The sequence below is a fragment of the Panthera pardus genome, unplaced genomic scaffold, assembly GCF_024362965.1.
Source record: "Panthera pardus isolate Hobbes unplaced genomic scaffold, ASM2436296v1 HiC_scaffold_13, whole genome shotgun sequence".
Lineage (NCBI taxonomy): Eukaryota > Metazoa > Chordata > Mammalia > Carnivora > Felidae > Panthera > Panthera pardus.
The window spans coordinates 164,694,743-164,718,048 of record NW_026526688.1 but is presented as its reverse complement, the minus strand read 5'-3'; the positions used below and the strand labels follow the sequence as shown (position 1 = coordinate 164,718,048).

The following is a 23,306-nucleotide window of genomic DNA, read 5'->3' as shown; positions in this document are numbered from 1 at the left end:
AAGCGCAGCAAATAAGAGCCCTAAGCTTACCCCAACAGACCAAGATTCTGCAATACCTGAAAATGGTTTTCCAGGTGGATGCCTGGTCTCTCTTGTCCGCGGAGGCGTTCGAAGCTCCCCCTCCCAAATTTGCATCTCTTCTAGGGGGTGCTTCTTCCCTCTACGAAGCTCACCGACTTATAAGTAGACTCTAAGCCCCAAGGATTAGGGTGGTCTAATCACTGCCACTCAATACAGAGGACAACTTCCAAAGACCAGAGAGGAGACATAGCTGCCCTACATCAATTCTGACTCCAGAGCTTAAACATCTGCCTCACTAACACCCAAGGATGGGCAAAGGTAACACCTGGAGGAGTCACCTGGGTCATTTGAAATAACATGAAGAGCCAAAAAAGCTTTAGGTCATCTTGAAACACTACCACAGATACTTACCTGCGCTTAAAATTTTTAACAAAAATCGTGGCACCTGGGGGGTTCAGTCAGTTAGGCCTCCGTCTCTTGATGTCAGCTCAGTTCGTGAGATCGACTCTGGGTCGGGCCCCATATTGGGCTCTGTGCTGACAGCGCTTGGGATTCTGTCTGTCTGTCTGTCTGTCTCTCTCTGCCCCTTTCCTGCTCATGGGCTTTCATTCTTTCTCAAAGTAAATAAATAAACATTTAAAAAATAAGTAAGTAGGGGCACCTGGGTGTTGGTTAAACGTCCCCTATCTTGGTTTTGTCTCAGGTCAGGTCATGATCTTGACGTGAGTTTGAGCCCGGCATCGGGCTCTGCACTGGCAGTATGGAGCCTGCTTCTCCTCTCTCTCTGTCCCTCTCCCACTCACTCTCTCTCTCAAAAATAAACACTTAATTAATAAGTAAATAAATAAAATCTTTAACATTAATAGCCATGAAGTTCAAGCATCAGACTTCTTTGCAAAAAGCAAATGTTTTCAATGTTTTGCTTCAACCAAGTTCCTCTGGCAATTTCAGCAAAGATTATACCAATTTATTTCAAATTTGAATTTAATTTGGACTTGACTAAAGTAATTGAAATACAAACACTAGGTTCTGAAGACTCCCTAAAAGTTTAAGCCGAAAAACTAAAATTTCCACAAATTTCAAATAGTAAGCTACTAAACTTTTACAATGACACAGAGTGAATAGGAAAGTAAGGCCATGACATTCACAATTTTATCTGTGTCCTTTCTAGTGGCTATTTGATAACTCTTCCATTCCTTCTCTGGTTCAGACTGAAGCAAAAAAAGGCCCATATGTACTGCTTTATTTCCCTCCAAACCAGTAGTTAGGCCAAACTGAACTTCACGTTGACCTTAAAGAACTATCCTATCTCATTCATTCCCCTTCCACTCATCATGCAGCGGTTTTGGCAACTTCCTCGTGCTCGCCACTCTTTCAAGGGCAATGGGGAACTGGGGCGAGGCATCACCAGCACCTCCAGCCTAGGCTGCCTCCCAGCCCATCCCCCTCCCTTGCTCCCTTCTAGTCTTTTCTCCACCAGCAGCCAGCAGCCAGCAGCCAGCCAGTCATCTTAACAGTAACTATTCCCTGCTTAAAGCCTTCCAACACTGCCCTTTGCGAATGGACTAAACCCCAATTCCTCACCATGGTCTATGGGGCTCAGAGACTTAGTACTTGCTACTTTTCCTCCCTCATGGATTTTTCCCTCATGTCTTCAAGTGAAGGTCATTCAGGGCACAGCTCAGTTGTCCCCATCTCAGAGGGACTTTCCCAGAATAGAACAGCTAGTCCCCACTTACCCCCATTTTCATGACTTTTCATTTTTTAATACCACCTATCACACATGAAAGGATGTCCATTTTATTGTGTATCTATTTCCTTCCTGTCCCCTTCCACTCCTTAGTCACTCCCTAAGAGGAAGGATCACTCTAATCTCCAGTACCTACCAAGTACCTGTAACACAGGAAACACATCTGTTGATTGAATAAATAAATAATTGTGTGACTTTGGGCAAATTAACAAAGCTCTGAACTACTAGCCAAGCAATTACAAAATAATAAACAGCTTAATTATTATTATTCTAATCAGTCTCATTCCTCAGCTCACTAAATTCTTCCCCACAAATGCGAAAGAAAACTAGCAAGAACAGAAGCCCAACAAACAGATAGGAAATAGGCTTTAGGCTCATTTATTAGGCCAAGATTCTGAGATACATGAAAAATAGCTCCTCAGGTAGACACCTAGGTGCTCACAGTCTTTAATATTCACCTTTTAGAGTCAGGAAATGACATAAGTGTAGCAGCTCTAACTTAGAGCTCCTGAAACACTAACCCAGTTACTCTAACATGTAGAAAGGTAAAAAAGAAAAAAAAGTCTAAAATCAAAACACAAATACCATAATGAAAAGAATGACTGCCCTTTCATTTTAGACACTAGCTAATACTAGACGAATGCATGTAACATTAAAAATTTTTGAATTCAGGTCAGCAAAGTGTAAAAATCCTTCTTTGTATTTCTGTTTAAAACATACTTCTGCATTTTTCAGTATCTACCAATTAACTATGTTTTGCATCAAGTATTAGGGCTTTTATACATTGATACTAATACCTAACCTAAAATTACTGGCTCCTGAATCTTCTAGATAATAGTAAATATTCTAGGTTACAAATTTGGTATGAAAAAGTTTAATGAAAACATTAATCATACAAAAATTAAATAGCAAAACCATTTAAAATGACAATTCAAACAGATTTGGCTTACTGATAGTTCTCTATCAGAGTGTTTTTTTCATAAGAACTGATGATTTCCAGCTGAAATCTACTTACAGGATCATGATAAAAAGAAATGAGAGTAAGTATAGAAAGCTCATAAGCCCTGTGCTCAAGCATTTATTGCTCATAAATATCAGTTTTTCTTTTATTGTTACTTTGAAAAGACACGTACAAGTTTTACAAAACATGCCAAACTTCAGTTAAGTGCTTCTTACACAAGAAATAGCCACATGTGAGAAATCTAGCCTGACATTTTTTAAAAACAATTATATTTTCCTCTGAGAAAGCCACCACATAAAAACTTATTTCAATAACTGATAAAAATTCCTCACTAATAAGCCAATTTCTGGAATCTAATTACATCTAATTATAGCTTCATGTTACAATTTAAGAGGTCTTTTAGAGAATAGTTTTTTTTTTTAAAGTACAAAGTTACATGATCAAGAAAAGTACCTTTTAATAAGTAACCAAAACATTGTGAAATATTCCTTTTACTGCACATATGGCTCAGTTTCATCTTAACTTTGGAAAGAAAGAAAGAAAGAAAGAAAGAAAGAAAGAAAGGAAGGAAAAAGAAAAGAGAGAGAAAAGAAAAGAAAGTTGGTTTGAAATAGTCAATGAAACAACTGTGTTAACACAAGGAAGCGCACTGAACAACTGATGTGCTACCCTGCCACTGGCTATGACTTATGAAAGATTTCACAATTTCGGTCATGCTTTTACTAGTGAACAATGTTACCCTACCACTTCTGGTATGCTCATCAGGAGAAAGCTTAGCATTCCGTCCTTCTAACAACAGCCGGAAGAGAACACAGAGACGAATGTGAATATATATGTTCTACAGTATACACTTCCTAACGTTCCAGACTTGACTTCTCTAAATCCAGTCTGAGGTATGTGAACAGATCACAACTTCTAGGCCACGTCACGGGCTATGTACCAGGCAAACACTAAAACCACCAGCGCACATGCGGGAAGGAGAAAATATTTGTATTTCTGCCATAGCGTCAGCTCCACTGCCACTTCATCTCTTTTCCTGCTCTTCTTCCGACGACCTTTCAGCCTGTTTTCAAAAGCCTCCAGTTCAGCCTAAGTCAAAAACAAAACAGTATCATTTTTATTAGATTCGATACGTACGCTGATTTGAAATTCTCCACTTGGATGAAAATCAATTAGTGAAATGTTTTAATAGTAATGGTATATAATAAATATATTGATTTGATTTTTCAAAAAAAACTCTCTCCACTACAGATTGCATTCAACACATTCAGAGTTTAGGTAAGCAGAAAGGGAAACGGGGAGTCACAGATTATTTCAGACCATGGGCCTGACTTTGACACAAAATACAGAAATATCTGATTAAAAAAGGGTGCCCTAAATATAGACATTAGTTTTATACTTCAACACCATTAACCTACTGGGTTTTGACAACAATTTCTGGCAAGCGATGAGATGCCCAGTGAGAATAAAAATACCTGTAATTCTAGCTTTTTACAATGCTAGTAATAAACATTAATGGCTTTATGAAGGAAATTCAAGTGAGTAGAGAAAAAAAACTGCCAGAAATTGAGTCTTCTCTTTATCAAATACATTTAAAAACAGAGTAGAAACTCTTCAGGGGAAAAATGCTTCATGCTTTAAGTCAAAATGACTATTTTAGAAAGTAGAATATAAAAACTGGTTCTAAAAAATGGGTAACTGGATGATACTCATGAAATGCGGATTTTTATTCTACTGTTAAGAACTTAACTTTATACATGATAACGTAACATGATACACTACAGTGCATTGTAACTAAACCACGATAGTCATTAACTAAAATATGTATGTAATCGTCCTGCAAGATTCTGTAATTGTTTATTTATCTAAAGGAAATACAAGTTAACCCTTAAACAATGCAGAAGTCAGGGGTGCTGACCCCACAGTCAAAAATCCACATGCAACTTTTGACTCCCCCAAAACTTAACTGCTAATAAACAGCCTTCTGTTGACTGGAACCCTTACCGAACAGTTGATGAACACATATTTTGTATGTTGTATTATATACTGTATTCTTACAATAAAATAAGCTAGAGAAAAGAAAATGTTACTAAGAAAATCATAAGTAAGAGAAAATACATTTACAGTACTGTGCTGTAGCTATCAAAAAGAAGCCTCATTTAAGTGGACCCCTGCAGCTTAAACCTGTGTTGTTCGAGAGTCAACTGTACAAACTTCAGTTAACACATCCATTACTTCACCCGTAAACCACATGTGAAGATGAGCTACTCCTGGACTTAATTTAACACAAAGCAGCATTCTTCAAGGAATCAAAATGTCAGAATATTTTTCGTGGTGGTTGAAATAGAGAACAAGATCAATATACATGAAAAGGAGCCAAACTTGGGAACTGATACAGTAAAATAATTGATGCTTTAATGATGACCCACATTCATCATGCAGAATTTAAATAATGTTCTATACACTCTGTTGAAAAGGTCAGTAAATAGTGAATATATTAAAAATTTCCGTCCACAATGGTTTATAAAAAGGGAAAGAAGATTCACCCTCAACTATTCCTAATAAATTAACCTCCCAGGATTCTAGTCAATCCACGTTTTACTGTAAGAGCTTTGATAACTTATTTCGGAATATTAGGCAAACCAACTTTATAGAACCATTTAACATCAGAGGTCATTTTAGCCCACATTTATTTGCTACCTGAATTGTTTCCAATGCCCTCCCCTCAAGTCATATAAATTTCAATTTCCTCATTCAAAAGGCAGCAGTTTGCATATAATATACCCTTTTTGCTAAGTATGGAGCATCTCAAAATGCAAACTGATAAACAATCATGTCACTATTAGAAACTTAAGCCACTCTTTGGAGTATACAATCAAGATAGTATTTGAGCAAATGTACAGAAATGTAGTTGTCATCTGCTATAGAACAAAGAGCAGATAATAATCCTGCATTTATGAAAATAAAGGAGAAATAAGGGAATGTATTATTAAAATAAGTGCATTGGTTAGTAAACAACACTGACTTTTACAGACAATTTACAACCCAGTAAAATAGAACTCAAATAATTTTAGGTAAGTGAAGACAAGTGCTCCAAGAGGTACTTTAAAATGGATGCTGCCAGGGGCCTGGGTGGCTCAGTCATTTAAGTGTCTGACTTTGGCTCAGGTTATGATCTCATGATTTGTGGGTTAGAGCCCCGCAGTTCATGAGTTCAAGCCCTGCATCGGGCTTGCTGCTGTCAGCGCAGAGCCTGCTTAGGATTCTTTGTCCCCTTCTCTCATTGCTTCTACCTGGCTCAAGCATGTTCTCTCTCGTTCTCGCTCTCTCAAGGAAAAAAAAAAAACATTTAAAAAAATTTTTATTTTTGAGAGAGAGAAGGGAGACAGAGTGTGAGCAGGGGAGGGGCAGAGAGAGAAAGACACAAAATCCGGAGCAGGCTCCAGCTCCAAGCTGTCAGCACAGAGCCTGACATGGGGCTCATGAACTGTGAGATTATGACCTGAGCCAAATTTGGACAGTTAACTCACTGAGCCATCCAGGTGCCCATAAAAAAATTTTTAATAAAAAAAAATGGATGCTGCCACACCCCACCAACACCCACCAACCTAAAGAGGAGTTAAAATTCTTATCACTAGAGAATGGATGAGCCTGGCAAGGAAGTAAATTTGGGAATATACAAAATATCTGGGAATATACAAGATTTCATGCTTCTTGAGAGGTTCAGGATAGCTGGACTGAAGTGAGGGAATGGCTAATTTCTGTTTTGTAGGAAATGTATTATTTTCAGTCCAGAAAACAGTAGACCAGCCCCTAGTTTGTATGTGGAATATACCTTGTGTTTCTATAAAAACTAACAACGATACAAAGAGACATAAATCTAGGTATTTTGTTTAGTTACCTGTTGTCTTCGTTTTTCCTCTTCAAGAGCAGCTTTGGCTTCTGCTTCTTTTATCTGTTTTATAGACATTTAAAAGTACATTACCATCACAACCATCAAATTTTATTCAGAATTTTAACATCTTCCCACCCAGGATCCACTAACCCAGAATGACTTCTAGGAACTTTATATTGGAAGTTACTTAATGACATGTAAAGGTTATACTGAGAAGTGTTACCAAGGTTCTGTCTAACCGACTGGAAGGGGAGGGGACGGATAGTGTTACCCGGTATATAAACATTTCAGTTTAACAATTGTAATAGATATTAGAACACAATTCAAAGAGTCACAAAACTGCAAAACGAAATATTTTTAAAGCTGATTTTTTTCTCTTGAGTTATCATACTAAGTCTATAATAAATTATTCAATACCACTCTTTTTCTAGAGTTGAAATTGACCATTTTCTGCAAATGTTCTATCTGGAAGGGAATCCTTAGTATCAAACAAAATCAAGAGTTTACTCATTGAATGCATTAATGGAGGCAAATGATGACACTAGAGGTAACCCAAACAGCAAAGAATTCCAAAACCTTATTTTGTATTATTTTAACCTAGCTTTCAAGAGGCTTAGACTAACATTAAAATGAAAAACTATGTCCCATTCCAGAGCATTATACACTAACTGGTATGGAAAAATCTAGTACACACTAAAGAATACACCTGGGGATTGAAAATAGGCCTACAAAACTAGGCTTTTATTACAAAAGCAAAAAGAGATGAGATTTGTTTGTAATAAGCACATAAAGTAATCCACAAAATATGAAAAGGCTATCAATTAGCAAATTAGAATTGACATTTAATGCAACATTACCTCAGATGCTTTCCGTTTCATTTCCTTGCATGTTGTGTCGCATTCTATTGAAATCTGATTTTCACGTACTTTGTTACACTGTAGTTCCTACAAATAATATTTTTAAAAATTTGACTTTAAAAGCTTTTTCCCTCAAAGTCCTAACTGTATGCCACAAAAAAGCAAAATTTCTCTAACAGCTTAAGGTTATGCATATTAACAGTCACTTCATGAATATTTAATGATGATATGGTTACAAGTATTAAATGTCTTAATTCAAAGAGGGATCATTCTTTTATTGCCTCATAATTGAAAAAAAGTAAATAACATAAAATTCAAAGTATCCATTTAATAATTACTTACTAGAGCCACTATGAACTTAGCTTTAATTTCATTTTTATTCTTTATTTTTATTGCTTGTTATATTTCTAAGGTTTCCAGGGGATAAAATGTTCTAGAGTAGTGCCATCCAACACAGCTTTCTGAGATCATGAAAACGTTCTAAATCTGCACTACCCAACAGAGTAACACTAACTACATATGGCTACTGAAACTCAAAATGTGTCTAGTGAAACTGAAGAACTGAAGGTTTACTATTATTTAATGTTAATTCGTTAAAATTCAAATTTTAGGGGCGCCTGGGTGGCGCAGTCGGTTGAGCGTCCGACTTCAGCCAGGTCACGATCTCGCGGTCCGTGAGTTCGAGCCCCGCGTCGGGCTCTGGGCTGATGGCTCGGAGCCTGGAGCCTGTTTCCGATTCTTTGTCTCCCTCTCTCACTGCCCCTCCCCCGTTCATGCTCTGTCTCTCTCTGTCCCAAAAATAAATAAAAAACGTTGAAAAAAAAAATTAAAAAAAAAAAAAAAAAAAAAATTCAAATTTTAAATACCCATATGTGCCAACAGGTATACACAAATGGGCTCAATATCATTAATCACCAGGAAAATGCAAATGTAAACCACAATGATATAATCAACTCACAACTGTTAGAATAACTATAGATATGCCAATAAATAACAAGTCATGGCAAGACTACAGAAAAAAAAAAAGAAAGAAACCTTGCGCTGTGTTGGCAGGAATGTAAATTGGTATAGCCAGTATGCAAAACAGTGTGGAAGCTTCTTTAAAAACTTAAAAGAGATGTAGTATAGGTTTTAGCAGTCTTACTTCTGGCTATACAGGGAATGAAAATAGTATCTAAGAGATATCTGTGCTCCAATATTCACTGCATCATTATTCACAATAGCCAAGATATGGTAACAAGGCATGTGTCCATCAATGGATAAGTGAATGAAAAAAAATGTGATCTGCCTACCTACCTATAATGCAGTATTATTCAGCCATAAAAAAGAAGGAAATCCTGTTATTTAGAGAACATGGATGAACATGGAGACAATCATGCTAAGTAAAATAAGTCAGATACAGACAAATATTGTATGATCTTACTTATATGTGGAATCTAAAAAATTAAAGCTGAGAAGAACTTAGAAAAGCTGAGAAGAGAATGGAAATTTCTAGGAACTACGGACTAGGTAGAATATGAAGAAATTGGTCACTGGCTACAAATTTTCAGTGATAAGATGAATAAGTTCTAAGGAACCTAATACACCACATGCTGGCTATAGTTACTAATACTGTATTATATATTTTAAATATGCTATGTAAATATTCTCGCCACAAAGAAACAGTAACTGTGAGGTAAATGTTAATTAGCTTGATTGCTGTAATCATTTCCAGTGTATATGTATGGACAATCATCATGTGTGCACTTTAAATACGTATAATTTTTGTCAACTGTGCATCAATAAAGCTAAAAATATTCAAATAAATAAACAGCCATATGTGGCCAATGGCTACCAACTCATTCAGCTCTAGAGAATTTTCTGGAGAGCTACAAATTTCCCTCTCAACCACTTAATCTTTTTTAAAAAAGTTTTAAAATTTTGGTGAGGCGCTTGGGTGGCTCACTTGGTTAAGTGTCCGACTCTTGGTTTTGGCTCAGGTCATGAGCTCACAGTTTTGTGAGTTCAAGCCCCATGTCTGGCTCTGCACTGGCAGCACAGAGCCTGCTTGGGATTCTCTCTTTCCCTCTCTCTGCCCCTCCCCTGTGTGTGCTCTCTCATGTTCTCTCTCCCTCTCTCTCTCTCTCTCTCAAAATAAATAAAATTTAAAAGAACAAAAAAGGTACTTACAGAGTACCTATTACATGCCAAGCACTGTATGAGGGACAGGGACACAATAAGGAAAAGAATGGAATAATATGACAAGTGGTTAACTAATAATAACAGCAGCTATCTATTAAACATAGCAATCACTGTACTAAATGCTACATAAGCATTACCTCTTTTATTCTTTTCAATAAATCTAAGTATAAATTCTCTTTTATGGATGAGAAAACAAGGTTGCAGACGTCCCTAGGATCATCAAGCTCTTAGTCATGAACCCAGGATAAAGGAAACCAAGGGAAAACAGCATCTAAGTCTTCCTAAGGGAATCAGGACAAGGAAGAGCTTCCCAAACAAGGAAATGCGTGCACTGAATACTAGAAGCAGGATTCTAGTGGACGGAATGGTAAAGGGGAAAAACTTTGCATTTTACACAAAAGGAAGAATGTATACATCGCCACAGATTAAAGCGTAAGGTAGCATGTATGTTAGGACACCTAAGTAACAGATTCACAGAGATGGCTGCTAGAGGATGAGACTGGAGATAAGCAGGCAAACATTCACCATCACAGATTCACTTGAATGCCAAGTCAGTATGTACATAGATGTTTCTTCTAAATGTATATTCTTTTCCCATAGTGATGAAGAACCACTGAAGAACTTAGATTAAGGAAGTACTAGACTTGGAGGCAGGGAAATCTGCTATGAAGCTGTTATCAGAGTCCAAGAATGAGCTGTTGCCAAAGTTCTTCTAGTGGGTGGCGAACTGTATTTGGACAGTAACAGGACATGAGAGAGACATCGCAGATGAAAAGTGACTTGACTAAGCATTGATTTTCACATAAAGCAGTCCAATTTAAATATCTAAAACTTAGGGATTCAACTTCAGAAGAGGTCAGGCTTCTAAATTTAAATTCAGAAGCTACCTATCCCAGGAAGTGATGGTAGGAACTGTGAAAAAAAGTAAAAAGCAAATATCCTCAATAAAAGCAGAAGATTCTCAATAAATATTTGTTGAATGAATTTAAAGAAAAGAAAAAGACTAACCTTAGGGGATGACCATAAGAATATGAAGGAAAAAAGGAGTTACAACTGTAACCGAGAGAGCAAAAATCAGAGGTCAACAGCGTGAACAGGCAAGTCAAGGAAAAGGAGGCTGAAAACAAGACCACCCAGCTGCTGACACTGGAGAAAAGTGAGACTCTTCTGTGTAAGCTTAGTTTAGCTGAATGGTGTATAGTTTGCTTCCACTGAGCTTTTCAGTTCTTAGTTTTGCCCTTTCAGGGGCTCCTGGGTGGCTCAGTGGGTTAAGCGTCCGACTTCAGCTCAGATTATGATCTCGTGGTCTGTGAATCTGAGCCCCACATTGGGCTCTGTGCTGATAGCTCAGAGCCTGGAGCCCGCTTTGGATTCTGTGTCTCCCTCTCTCTCTGCCCCTCCCCGCTCAGACTCTGTGTCTCTCGCTCTCTCTCAAAAATAAACAAACATTACAAAAAAAAAAAAAAAAAAAAAAAAAGTTTTGCCCTTTTACTCCTCCATTACCACTATTTTATCTTAAAATGAATTCTCTCCCAGTTTGTCATAAGGCTGTGCATGTGAAGTCTTTTTAAGGCTGTGTTTTCACAACATGATACTGATGGCAAAAACGATTTCATAAATAAGAGCAACAAAGGTTAAATTCCAGACCATTTCTTAAACCATGAAACTCACTCTATTACTCATTCCATGTTCCTTGTACAAAGATCTCAAATCTAGAGCATATTAATTTTTTTTTAATCTTTATTTTTGAGAGAGAGAGAGACAGAGACAGACACAGAGCATGAACACGGGAGGGTCAGAGAGAGGGAGACGCAGAATCTGAAACAGGCTCCAGGCTCTGAGCTGTCAGCACAGAGCCCAACGCAGGGCTTGAACTCACAAACTGCGAGATCATGACCTGAGCTGAAGTCGGACGCTTAACCGACTGAGCCACCCAGGCACCCCTCAAATCTAGAGCATATTGATTCTACCCAAAAAAAGGGCACTGAACTTAGTTCCAACATAAAACAAAGTTCTTTTATGAGTAAATTACAGAAAACTAAATTGCCAAACAAAGCTGATTTTTAAAATAAGTACCTACAGAAATAGGCTAACAATAAAGATTCTAAAAGGTAAGACCTTAAAATTAAAAGGCAAAAAGTAAAGCCAAAAACTACCAAAACAGAGACAAAAAAAATTTTTTTTACACAGAAAAGTATATTCAACAACTTAAAATACTTACCTTTTTTATTCTTTTACAAGGGCATCTAAGTTTTACCTTCTGGTTGCAATTAAAGGGACATTCACCAGGATGACACATTTCTTTGCATCTGTGACCACAAGGAAGCTAAAATAAAACGAAAATAAAGCAATTGCATATTTATATTCTAGTCATACTCTACAAACTCCCCTTCCTCCAACAGCTATTTTAAGAGAGTCTATCACAGTAGGGTCGGTCAATCAATCCTGGATAATGATCTAATTTTCCAACTTTTTCTTTTGGATATAAATTACTTTACACATAAATGTTAAATATTCTCCCCAGTTCCACTCCAAGAGTGTATCTTACATCAGGGTTGCGGCTAGTTATAGCCACGTGACTATGTTCTGGCCAATGAAATGTAAGCAAAAGTGCTTTTGTGCCTTCAAGCTTTTCAAGAGCATACACCCATGTTCTTCCCTTCCCAATGTGCTGTAACTGATGACATTTAGAGCACGAATGGAAACCATGTGTCAAGATGAAGCAGAGCTGCCTGACTTATTTGGGTTCCTGGATGAGTACATGGAGCACAGTGATAACACATCTACCTTCCCTATATGGTTATATAAGAAAGAAAGAAAACTTTCTTGTCCTTAAGGCACTGTGTTGTGAATACAAGTGCTTAGCCTTTTACTCTAAATCATTTCTCTTTGCCGCTATGTATTAAAACATATTATATAGGTAGCCAAACCAACTAAGGAATTGCCATGATGCCTACGTGGCTCCTTGTCTTTAGTTATTTACTATCTTCTTATCACAGTCAAGCTTTCAGATGAAACACTGTGATCTTCTTTGTATTCAAATCTTATCCAGACTTCAATAAATGGCTTAGATCACCATAGTAACATGATAGAAATTTGCCTATATTTGAACAAATAATAGTAATTATGTAAGAAATCTACTTTTAAACTATTGTGACACTGTGTGGTCTTAAAAAAAATTATGGGCGCCTGGGTAGCTCAGTCTGTTGAGCGCCTGACTTCAGCTCAGGTCATGATCTCATGGTTTGTGGGTTCAAGTCCCACGATGGGCTCTGTGCTGACAGCTCAGAGCCTAGAGCCTGCTTCAGAGTCTGTGTCTCCCTCTCTATCTGCCCCTCCCCCGCTTGTGCTCGGTCTCTCTCAAAAATGAATAAAAACATTAAAAATTTTAAAAAATGTAGACACTTCATAGATTCCTGTCTCTCCAACCAGACTGTGAATAAAAGACACCATTGGTTAGTGGTTGAATTCCAAAGTCAAGCTGCCTGGAACTGAATTTCAGCTTCCCTGTTGACCAACTGTGAAATCTTGGGCAAACCTCCTGACTTTTCTGTGCCTCACGTATAAAACTGGGAAGGGAAACAGAACTTTGTAAGGCTGTCGTGAGGATTAAATGTTCTCGATATATTTAGCTATTATAATAAAAGGTATTATAATGAGGGCAATGGTCTTCTATTTCTTTGTGTCTCTTATATTCATTAACAAAGACACCTTAATAAACATTGAATTCTCCAACTTCTGATCTTTATATTTCACCAGATTGATTCTTCAAACTATTAACTCTACTGACTTTAAAACATTCAGAAGTCTTTTCCATTGCCTTTAGTCTCTCTCTGGTGTGCAACTAAATTTCTTGTTTTTTCATTTTTAGCTGAGACGTTCGCACCAAAACTAAATATGGATCACTCAGACTACATTTTCATCAGTCCCACCATAGGGCTGCACTGCTGGAATGAGTTCCACACTAGCATTCCTGGACCACTTCGGTTTTGTTTTTCTCTCTACCTAACTACAGGCCTTGAACACTGCTTAATAAGCTCAAAAGTTCATACTTTTGAACTATCAAATATCTGCCTCACAGGGTGGTTTAAAGTCTTTGTCCTCCTCAACTTCTTCCTCACTTCCATTCCTGCCAGTGCCTCTTGCCTGACTTCATGAAGAAGACAAACATTTGGCATTAACTTACCACCCATCCTCTCTTCTTCTCAAAACAGGTCTCTGTAGCCTCTTGCTCTTTCCTTCATCGAGGTAATGACATCGGTCATCCTCTCTAAAAGTAACTAACCACTCTACTTCAACTTTAAATCAATAACTCTAATGGGGAAAGTGAATAGGGAAGCTTTTCAGAATCAATATAGACTTTCTGAAGTTACTCAGAATTGTGACTATAGTATTCTATATTTTCAACATGTTGGGGTTTGATGAAAAGCTAAAAACCGGATGTCATATCTTTCTGGATGTCCTATCTTTCTGCCTTAGTCCTAAAAGACCCCACGGTCACTCTCCACAATTTCACTACCATCTTAAAAGTCTCTTTTCTCTGGCTGGGTCTTCTACCTTTAAAATCTACCTCTTTTCTCTAAATACTGTATTGATCATGTTACCCCCATCTCACAATTCTTCCATGAATCTCCCGGCCTTTCACCTTCTCTGCTGGTAGAAGAAACAGAAGACATAAATTGGGATGGCTGCCTGGTTTACCACAGTTCTCCCAGGAGCTATGGCCATGACTGTACCACCCACTCCAGTTCGCTGTCTGTTGCTGTCTGTGCCAAGGGAGCCCCCGTACCTAAGGGGACCAATCAGATTTTCTCTCCTGATAACTGAAAACTAAAAAGAAAGAGATGGTGGTTTGAATAGTCATCTCACTACAGAGCCCTCAAGCCCCTGCTGGCAAGGCCCTGGGGCTGCCCAGGTCCTGCCCTTCCCAAAGTTTGCTGTAACAGCATTTCCTTCAAAATCTATGAACTGGCCTCCAATATCCTCCAAATATGTCTTTTTTTGTGTGTGATAAGTTAACCAAACTGATTTCTGTAGCTTGCAAGGAGAACTGAAACTCATCCAGAAGTCTGCTGTGCTGGTATCCAACATATGCCCCACAGACAAAAGTAATGTCATTAATCCTGAAAAAGTATTAAAAACCACTAGTAATCAGGAAAATGTAATTTAAAATCACCAGATGCCATAGAATTGGCAAAACTTAAAAATTATGACAATACCAAGTGTGGTGGTAACTGGAAGTTAAAATACTGGAACTTTAAAATACTGGTAGTAAACAGGAAAATTTACTGATAGTAAATTGTACAACTATTTTGGAAATCAATATGACTTTAAGTTGAAATTATACATCCCCTATGAATAAGCAATGGCACATACAGAAACTTATATGCACATATATTAGAATGTACAAACAAGAATGTTCATAACAGTATTTTTAGCAACTCAAATATCTACCCACAGTAAAGAAAACACAGTGAACTATAGTATACTCATATAATGGAATAAAGACTGTGGCAACATGTAATAAACGTGACAAACATAACATAAAGCACAGTAAGTAGGTCACATAAGTTCATACTTTTGAACTTTTAATATAAAATTAGGCAAGCAATATTGTTTCCAGATGAAAACTATAAACAAAAGCAAGTAAATTACTATAAAAGGGAGATGGAGATAACATATAGGCTAGAAAGAGGAAACCACAGTCAGACAGGGACTTTGGTAGACTTCTGAGATGCAGTCACACTGTAATTTTTAACCTGGGTGGAGCTATACGGTCTTGACTTTTTAACCATTTGTTAAACTGTCCATATGTATTACGTATTTCTGACTAGGTAATAATTTCATTGTTTAAAAAAATCAGATGTACAAGTATGTGTTATCTTAAAAGCCAGCTTATATTCTAAAAGAGCTGAAAAGCAGTTTCAAAGGAAGCTGATTAAAATGCATAATATATAAAGACTGTATCTTCATTACAGACTTCACACCAAAATACTGAGGTTTTTCTAAAACATCTAACCTTCACATTCATTTAAAGCAGAGATAGCCTACTCTACTCAATGTGGAATGGTTTTCTTCTACTCAGCCCCTAACATCATTCTGCTAACATTTGCATATGTCATATCCAACACCTCATCAATAACCAATACTGTCTACTTCAAAATGTTCCATTTTAATCACAACAATTAAAAAAGCTCTTTAAAAATAATTAAGGAAAGCTTGCAAAACAATGTTTGTGGATAAATACCCACATATATCATCATCACTACAGCAAGCACATATAAGGCACTTACCATATACTAAGACATTTACATGTTATTAACTCATTAATACTCAGCGCTCAGAAGTGAGTATTATTTCTCCCATTGTATACATGAACAATTTGAGTTACAGAGACATTAAATAATTTTCCCAAGCAAAAAGTAAAAAAGCTTGTATGGGGATGATAAAACTAAATTCAGAAATATTTTTTAAAAGCAGAATTGTGTATGTGGGGCAGTTTAAAGGTGTAGTTAGTTCTTCATGGTATCTTTATATTTTCTTTTAGTTAAATTCAAACCAGTCCAGAAGACATAGAGTGTGTATATCTAGAAGGATATGCTTATATCACTCCCACGGTTCGGTTTAATTCACATTCAACAAACATTTACCAACTGCCTAATACATACAAACAGGGAACAAAGGACTGGATGCAAGGACAAATATGACATAGTCCCTGCCCTCAAGAAATCCATAGTATGGGGAGGGGAAGAGAAAGTGAACAGGAATCTATCAGCACATCAGAATTTACCATCATCCTATACCTTAACTCTGAGTACAGGATATCTGCTGCAGATGCAAAGTGACACAGTTCTTGGTTGATCCCAAGTATGACTTGATTCTATGGCTTAGTGAGTCTCAAAACTGTGGTGCCAGACCAACAATATCACTATTATATATAAGCTTATTAGAAATGCAAATTCTTGGGCCCCCAAAACCAGAAACTCTGGGGCAGGGCCCATTAATCCATTTCAAGAAGCTCTTAAACTGACTGTTTGAGAAGTATTGCTGTAGCCTCACCAATGTTGAGAGGCCATAAACTAGAGTAAGTTCTATTAGACATCTGTCTGCTCCTAGACTGTTTCAAACTATAACAGCCACCTGGATTGTTCCCAAACTAAGGCTATATTTTTCAAGGGAGCCCAAGGAGACTCTGGAAATACTCGGGGCTCCAGAATGATCTAGAATCCAAATAATCATGAGCATGGAAAACAAATTTTTAAACAGTGACCATCCATCTAGTCCCACCAAATGTCATAACAGTATCACAAATGAATCACAGCCAAGGAAATGTTAAACTGCAAATCAGCAATCCCTAAATTTAATTTTGTTATTTCTAACTACAATCTCATACCAAGTTACTGAGTCAGATTAAAAATAAAACATTCTCAACCACTTATTACCCGGAATCTGAATCTGGACAGAAGAAAATTTATTTTAAAAAGGAAAAACTCAGGATTTGAAGAATTCAGAAAATTAAATTTGAAATATCCCAATGTCCCCCTTAGTTTTGCTTGTATGACAAAGACAGGTTATTAAAATAATCATTTATTGCTTGAAATGTCTGTTTATAATCTCACATAACTTTTAAAATACACAGGTTCAACTTCCAATAGTTCTTAAACAGAAATCCATAAAAAGCATCCAGTTTTAGTTAAAAGGAAATATTGCTAACAAAAAGGCATATCATGCGTTAATTTCTTTTTATTTAATTAAAGAGAATGACTTCTATACTTGTCATTAAGGCTTTGTTGTCATCTCTCCCTGACTATAAAGAGGATGAGAAACATAAATACATAAAGACAGAATTAAAATAAAAGTGGTACAATAAGTATATCTGTAAGTCAAAGGGATTCCTTTATAAATGTCCAACCAAATCAAGTAACTATTACTGCCCTACCTCCAACAACAAAAAAGGGAATACTCTGACTTTTAAGTTAACCAACTATAGACGGACCACTTTGGTTTCTCAAATTATCACCAAGAAAAATCACTGGTGACTTTTAACCTTTACACTCTGAATAATTTTTCTGAACTATTTTTAATACTTTCAGTTTGGATACAATGCACATACAAGAATCAGAATATTTAAAAATAAGACTTTAACATAAGTACTTTGTATTAATTAATTCAAAATAATAATGAACTTTAAAGTTCATACATACGCGCGTGCACACGCGCGCGCGCGCACACACACACACACACACACACACACACACACACACAAATCTGCTTCTTAAATAACCTACTATGGATTTACTGTCTCACAGCCTATGACTCACACAGTTCTTCACGTATTTAATATTTTAAGGAGGGGCAAAGCATTAGGTCAATACTCTATCATATAAAGTATATAAGCTCTCTTCAAAACTGCTCTTAGAAAAAAATCTTCGAAGGGTCAGTCTTAGTCCTAATACCCCCAAAATTTCATAAAGAGATGTGCATCCACAGTTAGTATGTATTACATTTTTACAGACCTCAATCACATCTTCTCTTCTGGACCCACATGTCTAGCAGGTTCAGAAAAGACCTGAAATAAGACCAAACGAGAAAAGAGAAAATCCAAGAGAAACAAGGCCATAGAAATACAACTTAAAAGTTTCTATTAAAGCTTACCTCTTTAGGACACTGATTTTTGCAACAACTAAGGAGATTCTTTTCATCTATATCAGCAGTGGTTATTTTTCTAAAAATAAAAGAGGAAATTTTGATGCCATTCAAACCAAAGTCCATTTTATAACATAATTTCTCTAAAAGTAATTCATCATTTCAAACATATCCACAAAATTACCCTAGTTCATTTTTTTCTTGAAAACTATTTTGTGTACCATCTGTAATAATTATCTCAAATTACTTACCTGGTCTGATAACTGAAACCTTCCAGCGCTTTATCTATTACCAATAAATCAAATGCCAAAAAGTCAATCAATGCAAAAAGGGAGTATAAAACACATATAAAACATGATCTCTTTAATAGTTCCTGCTATTATCTTTCCCTGTTGATAGATCAATCATTATATTATCATATAATTATCATTTTCCTAACACTTCTATGAACAGTTAAAAACTGATGGCTCAATATATTACTTTAAAATTGATCCTGAGAAAATGCTCACCCAGATTTCTTTTTTTTAAAGTTTGTATTTAAATTCCAATTAGTTAACATAAATTGTAATTTAGTTTCAAGTGTACAATACAGTAATTCAATACTTCCATACAATACCCAGAGCTCTCATCACAACAAGTGCACCTCTTAACCCCCATCACCTATTTAACCCATTCCCCCATCCACGTCCCCTCTAACAACCATCAGTTTGTTCTCTATAGTTGAGTCTGTTTCTTGATTTGCCTCCCTTTCTCTCTCTTTCCACCCCCCTTTGCTTGCTTTTTCTTAAAGAGGAAAAAAAAAAAACCTACTTCAAATTGAAGAATTTAGTGAGCTTGTTTTAGGAAATCTTTTTAAGTTGTTTCGGTAAGCTATTTATTAATATTAGAAATTGATTCATTTTAGATTCAATCATTTTAGAGCAGTCTGTGTGCTTTTATATTTGACTTGGTGGGTAATTCAGGAAAAGTCATAAGCACCAGGGAATAAAACTACTTTCTAATCTAGTTGAATACAACCACAACAGACATCGCATGAGTCAGTTAACTAGTGACACTCTTAAAATCCCTACCATATGAATCTTATTTTCTCTTTCCATTACCTTTCTTCTCCTTTTTATTCTTTCTTTCTTTTCCTGCTTTTCCTATTTCCTTTTAGTATACATAATTGCAAAAATATATCATAAATTTAGCCTAATGTCAAAACTATTATCTTAAATATGTGTTATCAAATTAGTATAAATGTACTCTAAGGTAACATATGCAATTTTCTTAGCAAAAATTCACTTAATAATTTCTGGCTCTCCCAGAAGTTGTACGTTTTCATCCTTGTAAGTATGGTGCTCACATCTGAACTTAAGAATTAATATCATTTTGTTCCTGTCATTTTATTTATTTTTTTTAATTTTTTTTTTTTAATTTTTTTTTTTTAACGTTTATTTATTTTTGAGACAGAGAGACAGAGCATGAACGGGGGAGGGTCAGAGAGAGGGAGACACAGAATCTGAAACAGGCTCCAGGCTCTGAGCTGTGAGCACAGAGCCCGACGCGGGGCTCGAACTCACGGACCGCAAGATCATGACCTGAGCCAAAGTCGGCCACTTAACCGACTGAGCCACCCAGGCGCCCCAATTCCTGTCATTTTATAATTAGTAATAAACTAATTTTTCATCTCTCTCTCAAAAATAAATACACATTAAAAAAAAATTTTTTTTAAAGCTGCTTCAGATTCTGTGTCTCCCTCTCTGTGTCCCTCCCCCACTTGAACTATCTCTCTCTCTCTCAAAAATAAATAAACATTAAAAAAAAAAAGAGGGAGGTGCCTGGGTGGCTCAGTTGGTTAAGCGGCCGACTTTGGCTCAGGTCATGATCTCACATCTCTTGGGTTCAAACCCTGCATAGGGCTCCGTGTTGACAGCTCAGAGCCTGGAGGCTGCTTCGGATTCTGTGTCTCCCTCTCTCCATCCCTCCCCCACTCGCACTGTCTCTCTCTCTCTCTCTCTCAAAAATAAACAAACATTAAAAAAATTTATAATTAGTAATAAACTAATTTTTCAACACCTGTCAATCTTTTATCTTTTGAATTCTAACAGGTATGTAGTTGTATCTCATTGTGATTTTAAGTTTTTATTTAAATTCCAATTGGTGTAAGGAAATGCAACAGATTTCTGTACATTGATTTTGTATCCTATAACTTTACTGAATTTGTGTATCAGTTCTAGCAGTTTTTTTTTTGGTGGACTCTTTCAGGTTTTCTATATATAGTTATCATGTCATAGTGAAAGTTTTAATTCTTCCTTGCCGGTTTGAATGACTCTTATTTCTTTTTCTTGTCTGATTGTGTGGCTAGGACTTCCATTACTATGTTAAATAACAGTGGTGAGAGTGGACATCCCTGTCTTGTTCCTGACCATAAAGGAAAAGCTCTGTTTTTCCCCCTTGAGGATGATATTAGCTATGGGGTTGTTATATATAGCCTTTGTCATTTTGAGGTGTGTTCCCTCTAAATCTGCTTTGTTGGGGTTTTTATCATAAACAGATATTATACTTTGTAAAATGCTTTTTCTATTGAAAAAGCATTCTATTTCTATTTTATCTATTGAAAGGATCATATGGTTCATATCCTTTCTTTTATTAATGTGGTGTATCACGTTGATTGATTTGTGAATACTGAAACACACCTGCAACTCAGGAATAAATCCCACTTGATGGTGGTGAATAACTTTTTTAATACATTGTTGGATTTCATTTGCTAGTATTTTATTGAGAATTTCTGCATCTATGTTCATCAGGGATATTGGTCTGTAGTTCTTTTTTAGTGGTAGCTTGGGTAATGCTGGCCCCATAGAATGAATTTGGAAGTTTTCCTTCCTTTTCTATTTTTTTGAATTATTTGAGAACAGTTATTAACTCTTCTCTAAATGTTTGGTAGAATCTGGTCATGGACTTTTGTTTGTTGGGAGTTGGACTACTGATTCAATTTCTTTGCTGGTTACCAGTGTGTTCAAGTTTTTTATTTCTTCCTGTTTCAGTTTTGGTCATTTACATGTTTCTAGGAATTTACCCATTTCTTCTAGGTTGTCAAATTTGTTGGCATACAGGGACACCTGGATGGCTCAGTTGGTTAAGCATCTGGCTCTTGGTTTTAGCTCAGGTCATGATCTCACAGTTTATGAGTTTGAGCCCTGCACTGGGCTTCACACTGACAGTGTGGAGCCTGCTTGGAGTTCTCTCTCCATCTCTCTCTGTCCCTTCCCCCCCCCCCCACCCACCACTTCAAAATAAATAAACTTTAAAAAATTTGTTGGCATACAATTTTTCATAACTTTCTCTTATAATTTTTTGTATTCCTGTGGTGTTGGTTGCTATTTATCTTCTCATTTGTGATTTTATTTATTGGAGTCCTTTGTCTTTTCTTTTTGATAAGTCTGGCTTGAGGTTTATCACATTTTATTAATTTTTTTTTTCAAAGGATCAGTTCCTGGTTTCACTGATCTGTTCTATTTTTCTAGCTTCTATAACATTTATTTCTGCTCTGATGTTTATTACTTCCTTCCTTCTGCTGGCTTTGGGTTTTGTTTGATATTCATTTTCTAGCTCCTTTAGTATAAGATTAGGTTGTTTGATATTTTTCTTGCTTCCTAAGGTAGGCCTATGTTGCTATATACTTTTTATGACCGCTTTTGCTGCATCCCAAAGGTTTTGGACCACTGTGTTTTCATTTTCATTTATTTCCATGTAATTTTTTATTTCTTCTCTGATTTCCTGGTTGAGCTGTTCAATGTTTAGTAGCATGTTGTTTAACCTCCATATATTTGTGGTCCTTCCAATTTTTGTCTTGTAGTTGGACTTCTAGTTTCATAGTGTTGTAGTCAGAAAAGGTACATGGTGAGGCTTTAATCTTTTGGCATTTGTTGAGGCCTCTTTTGCGAACTACTGTGTGATCTATTCTGGAGAATGTTCCATGTACACTTGAAAAGAATGTATATTCTGCTGAAAATCATACACTTTAAATATACATTCAAGGAAAGGGAAAAGGATCCAGATAACTGTAGTAATGGAAGCCAACTCAATCCAAATATATCTATCTACATATCCTCCCCACAAAATCATTCAGCTCATTAATAATAAAATCACTCAAATCCCATGACCTGCATATAACCAGAAGATACAAATTTCTACAAATTTCAAATTACAGGCAAGTAGAAAAATAAATACCAATTCATAGCGAAGCTATTTCTCAAGCTCCCACAGCAAATCATTTCAGAGAACTAGTAGGGTTCTGGAAAAACTGAGCAGAAAAGAGAAGAGGGCAACTGAGCTAACATCACACCAGAAAGAGAAAGTCCACCCTAAATGTGAAAAAGTACTGGTAGATACGAACACTAACTAAAAGGAAGAAACTTTAAAAAGTACACAAGAATCAAGGAGTCAATCTTGGAAAGGCAACCACTCTGGACAAGAAGGTAAAAAGGCAAAGTCACACTTTGGAGACTTCATAACAAAGGGAAAAAGAAGCAAGAAAAGGAAATTTACACCCTATAAGACCAAAGAAAATCTCCTTTCTTTAGTATCACTAATTACTAAAGCAAAATTGCCCTCTTCAAACAAAACTCTAAAGCTAAAAATTAGAATAGTTCATTCTTAAAAGTTCAACAAAATAATTTTAATATATAAAAAGAATAAAATTTAACTTTTCCAATTTAAAAAAACAGTAGTCTATAGTATAAATGACAAAAGAAAATTTAAGATACTATTAACAGGCATTTTTCAAAAAGTATTTATGTTAAAAAAATGAGAAACAAAGTCATATCCCCAACTTTAACTTGAGTCAAATACACTTACACACAGCCCACTTTACAAACTTGGGTGAAACGGAGCTGAACAAGTTAGATAAATTATGTTAGATTGTGATTAAATAGGGAAAAAATGGTAATTTTTTCCCCTCCACATAATTGATAAGCAAAAATATACATATTATTAAGTGTGCATTTTTTT

The 23,306-nt window shown here is 36.2% G+C and overlaps 1 protein-coding gene across 5 annotated transcripts in view; it reads right to left on the bottom strand.

Annotated features, from left to right (window-relative positions):
* Positions 1 to 2,133: 2,133 nt before the first annotated feature.
* The window catches only part of NFXL1 (nuclear transcription factor, X-box binding like 1), a 72,947-nt gene continuing 51,774 nt past the window's right edge, over positions 2,134 to 23,306 (bottom strand). For all 5 annotated transcript variants that reach the window (XM_019412677.2, XM_019412670.2, XM_019412700.2 and 2 more), the window contains exons 19-23: positions 18,321 to 18,390; positions 11,887 to 11,991; positions 7,485 to 7,571; positions 6,634 to 6,687; positions 2,134 to 3,821 (exon numbers count right to left, since the gene is read on the bottom strand). In XM_019412677.2, coding sequence (XP_019268222.2) covers positions 3,648 to 3,821; positions 6,634 to 6,687; positions 7,485 to 7,571; positions 11,887 to 11,991; positions 18,321 to 18,390 — 490 coding nt within the window. In that variant the 3' untranslated portion in view covers positions 2,134 to 3,647. The remainder of the gene's footprint in view (positions 3,822 to 6,633; positions 6,688 to 7,484; positions 7,572 to 11,886; positions 11,992 to 18,320; positions 18,391 to 23,306) is intronic.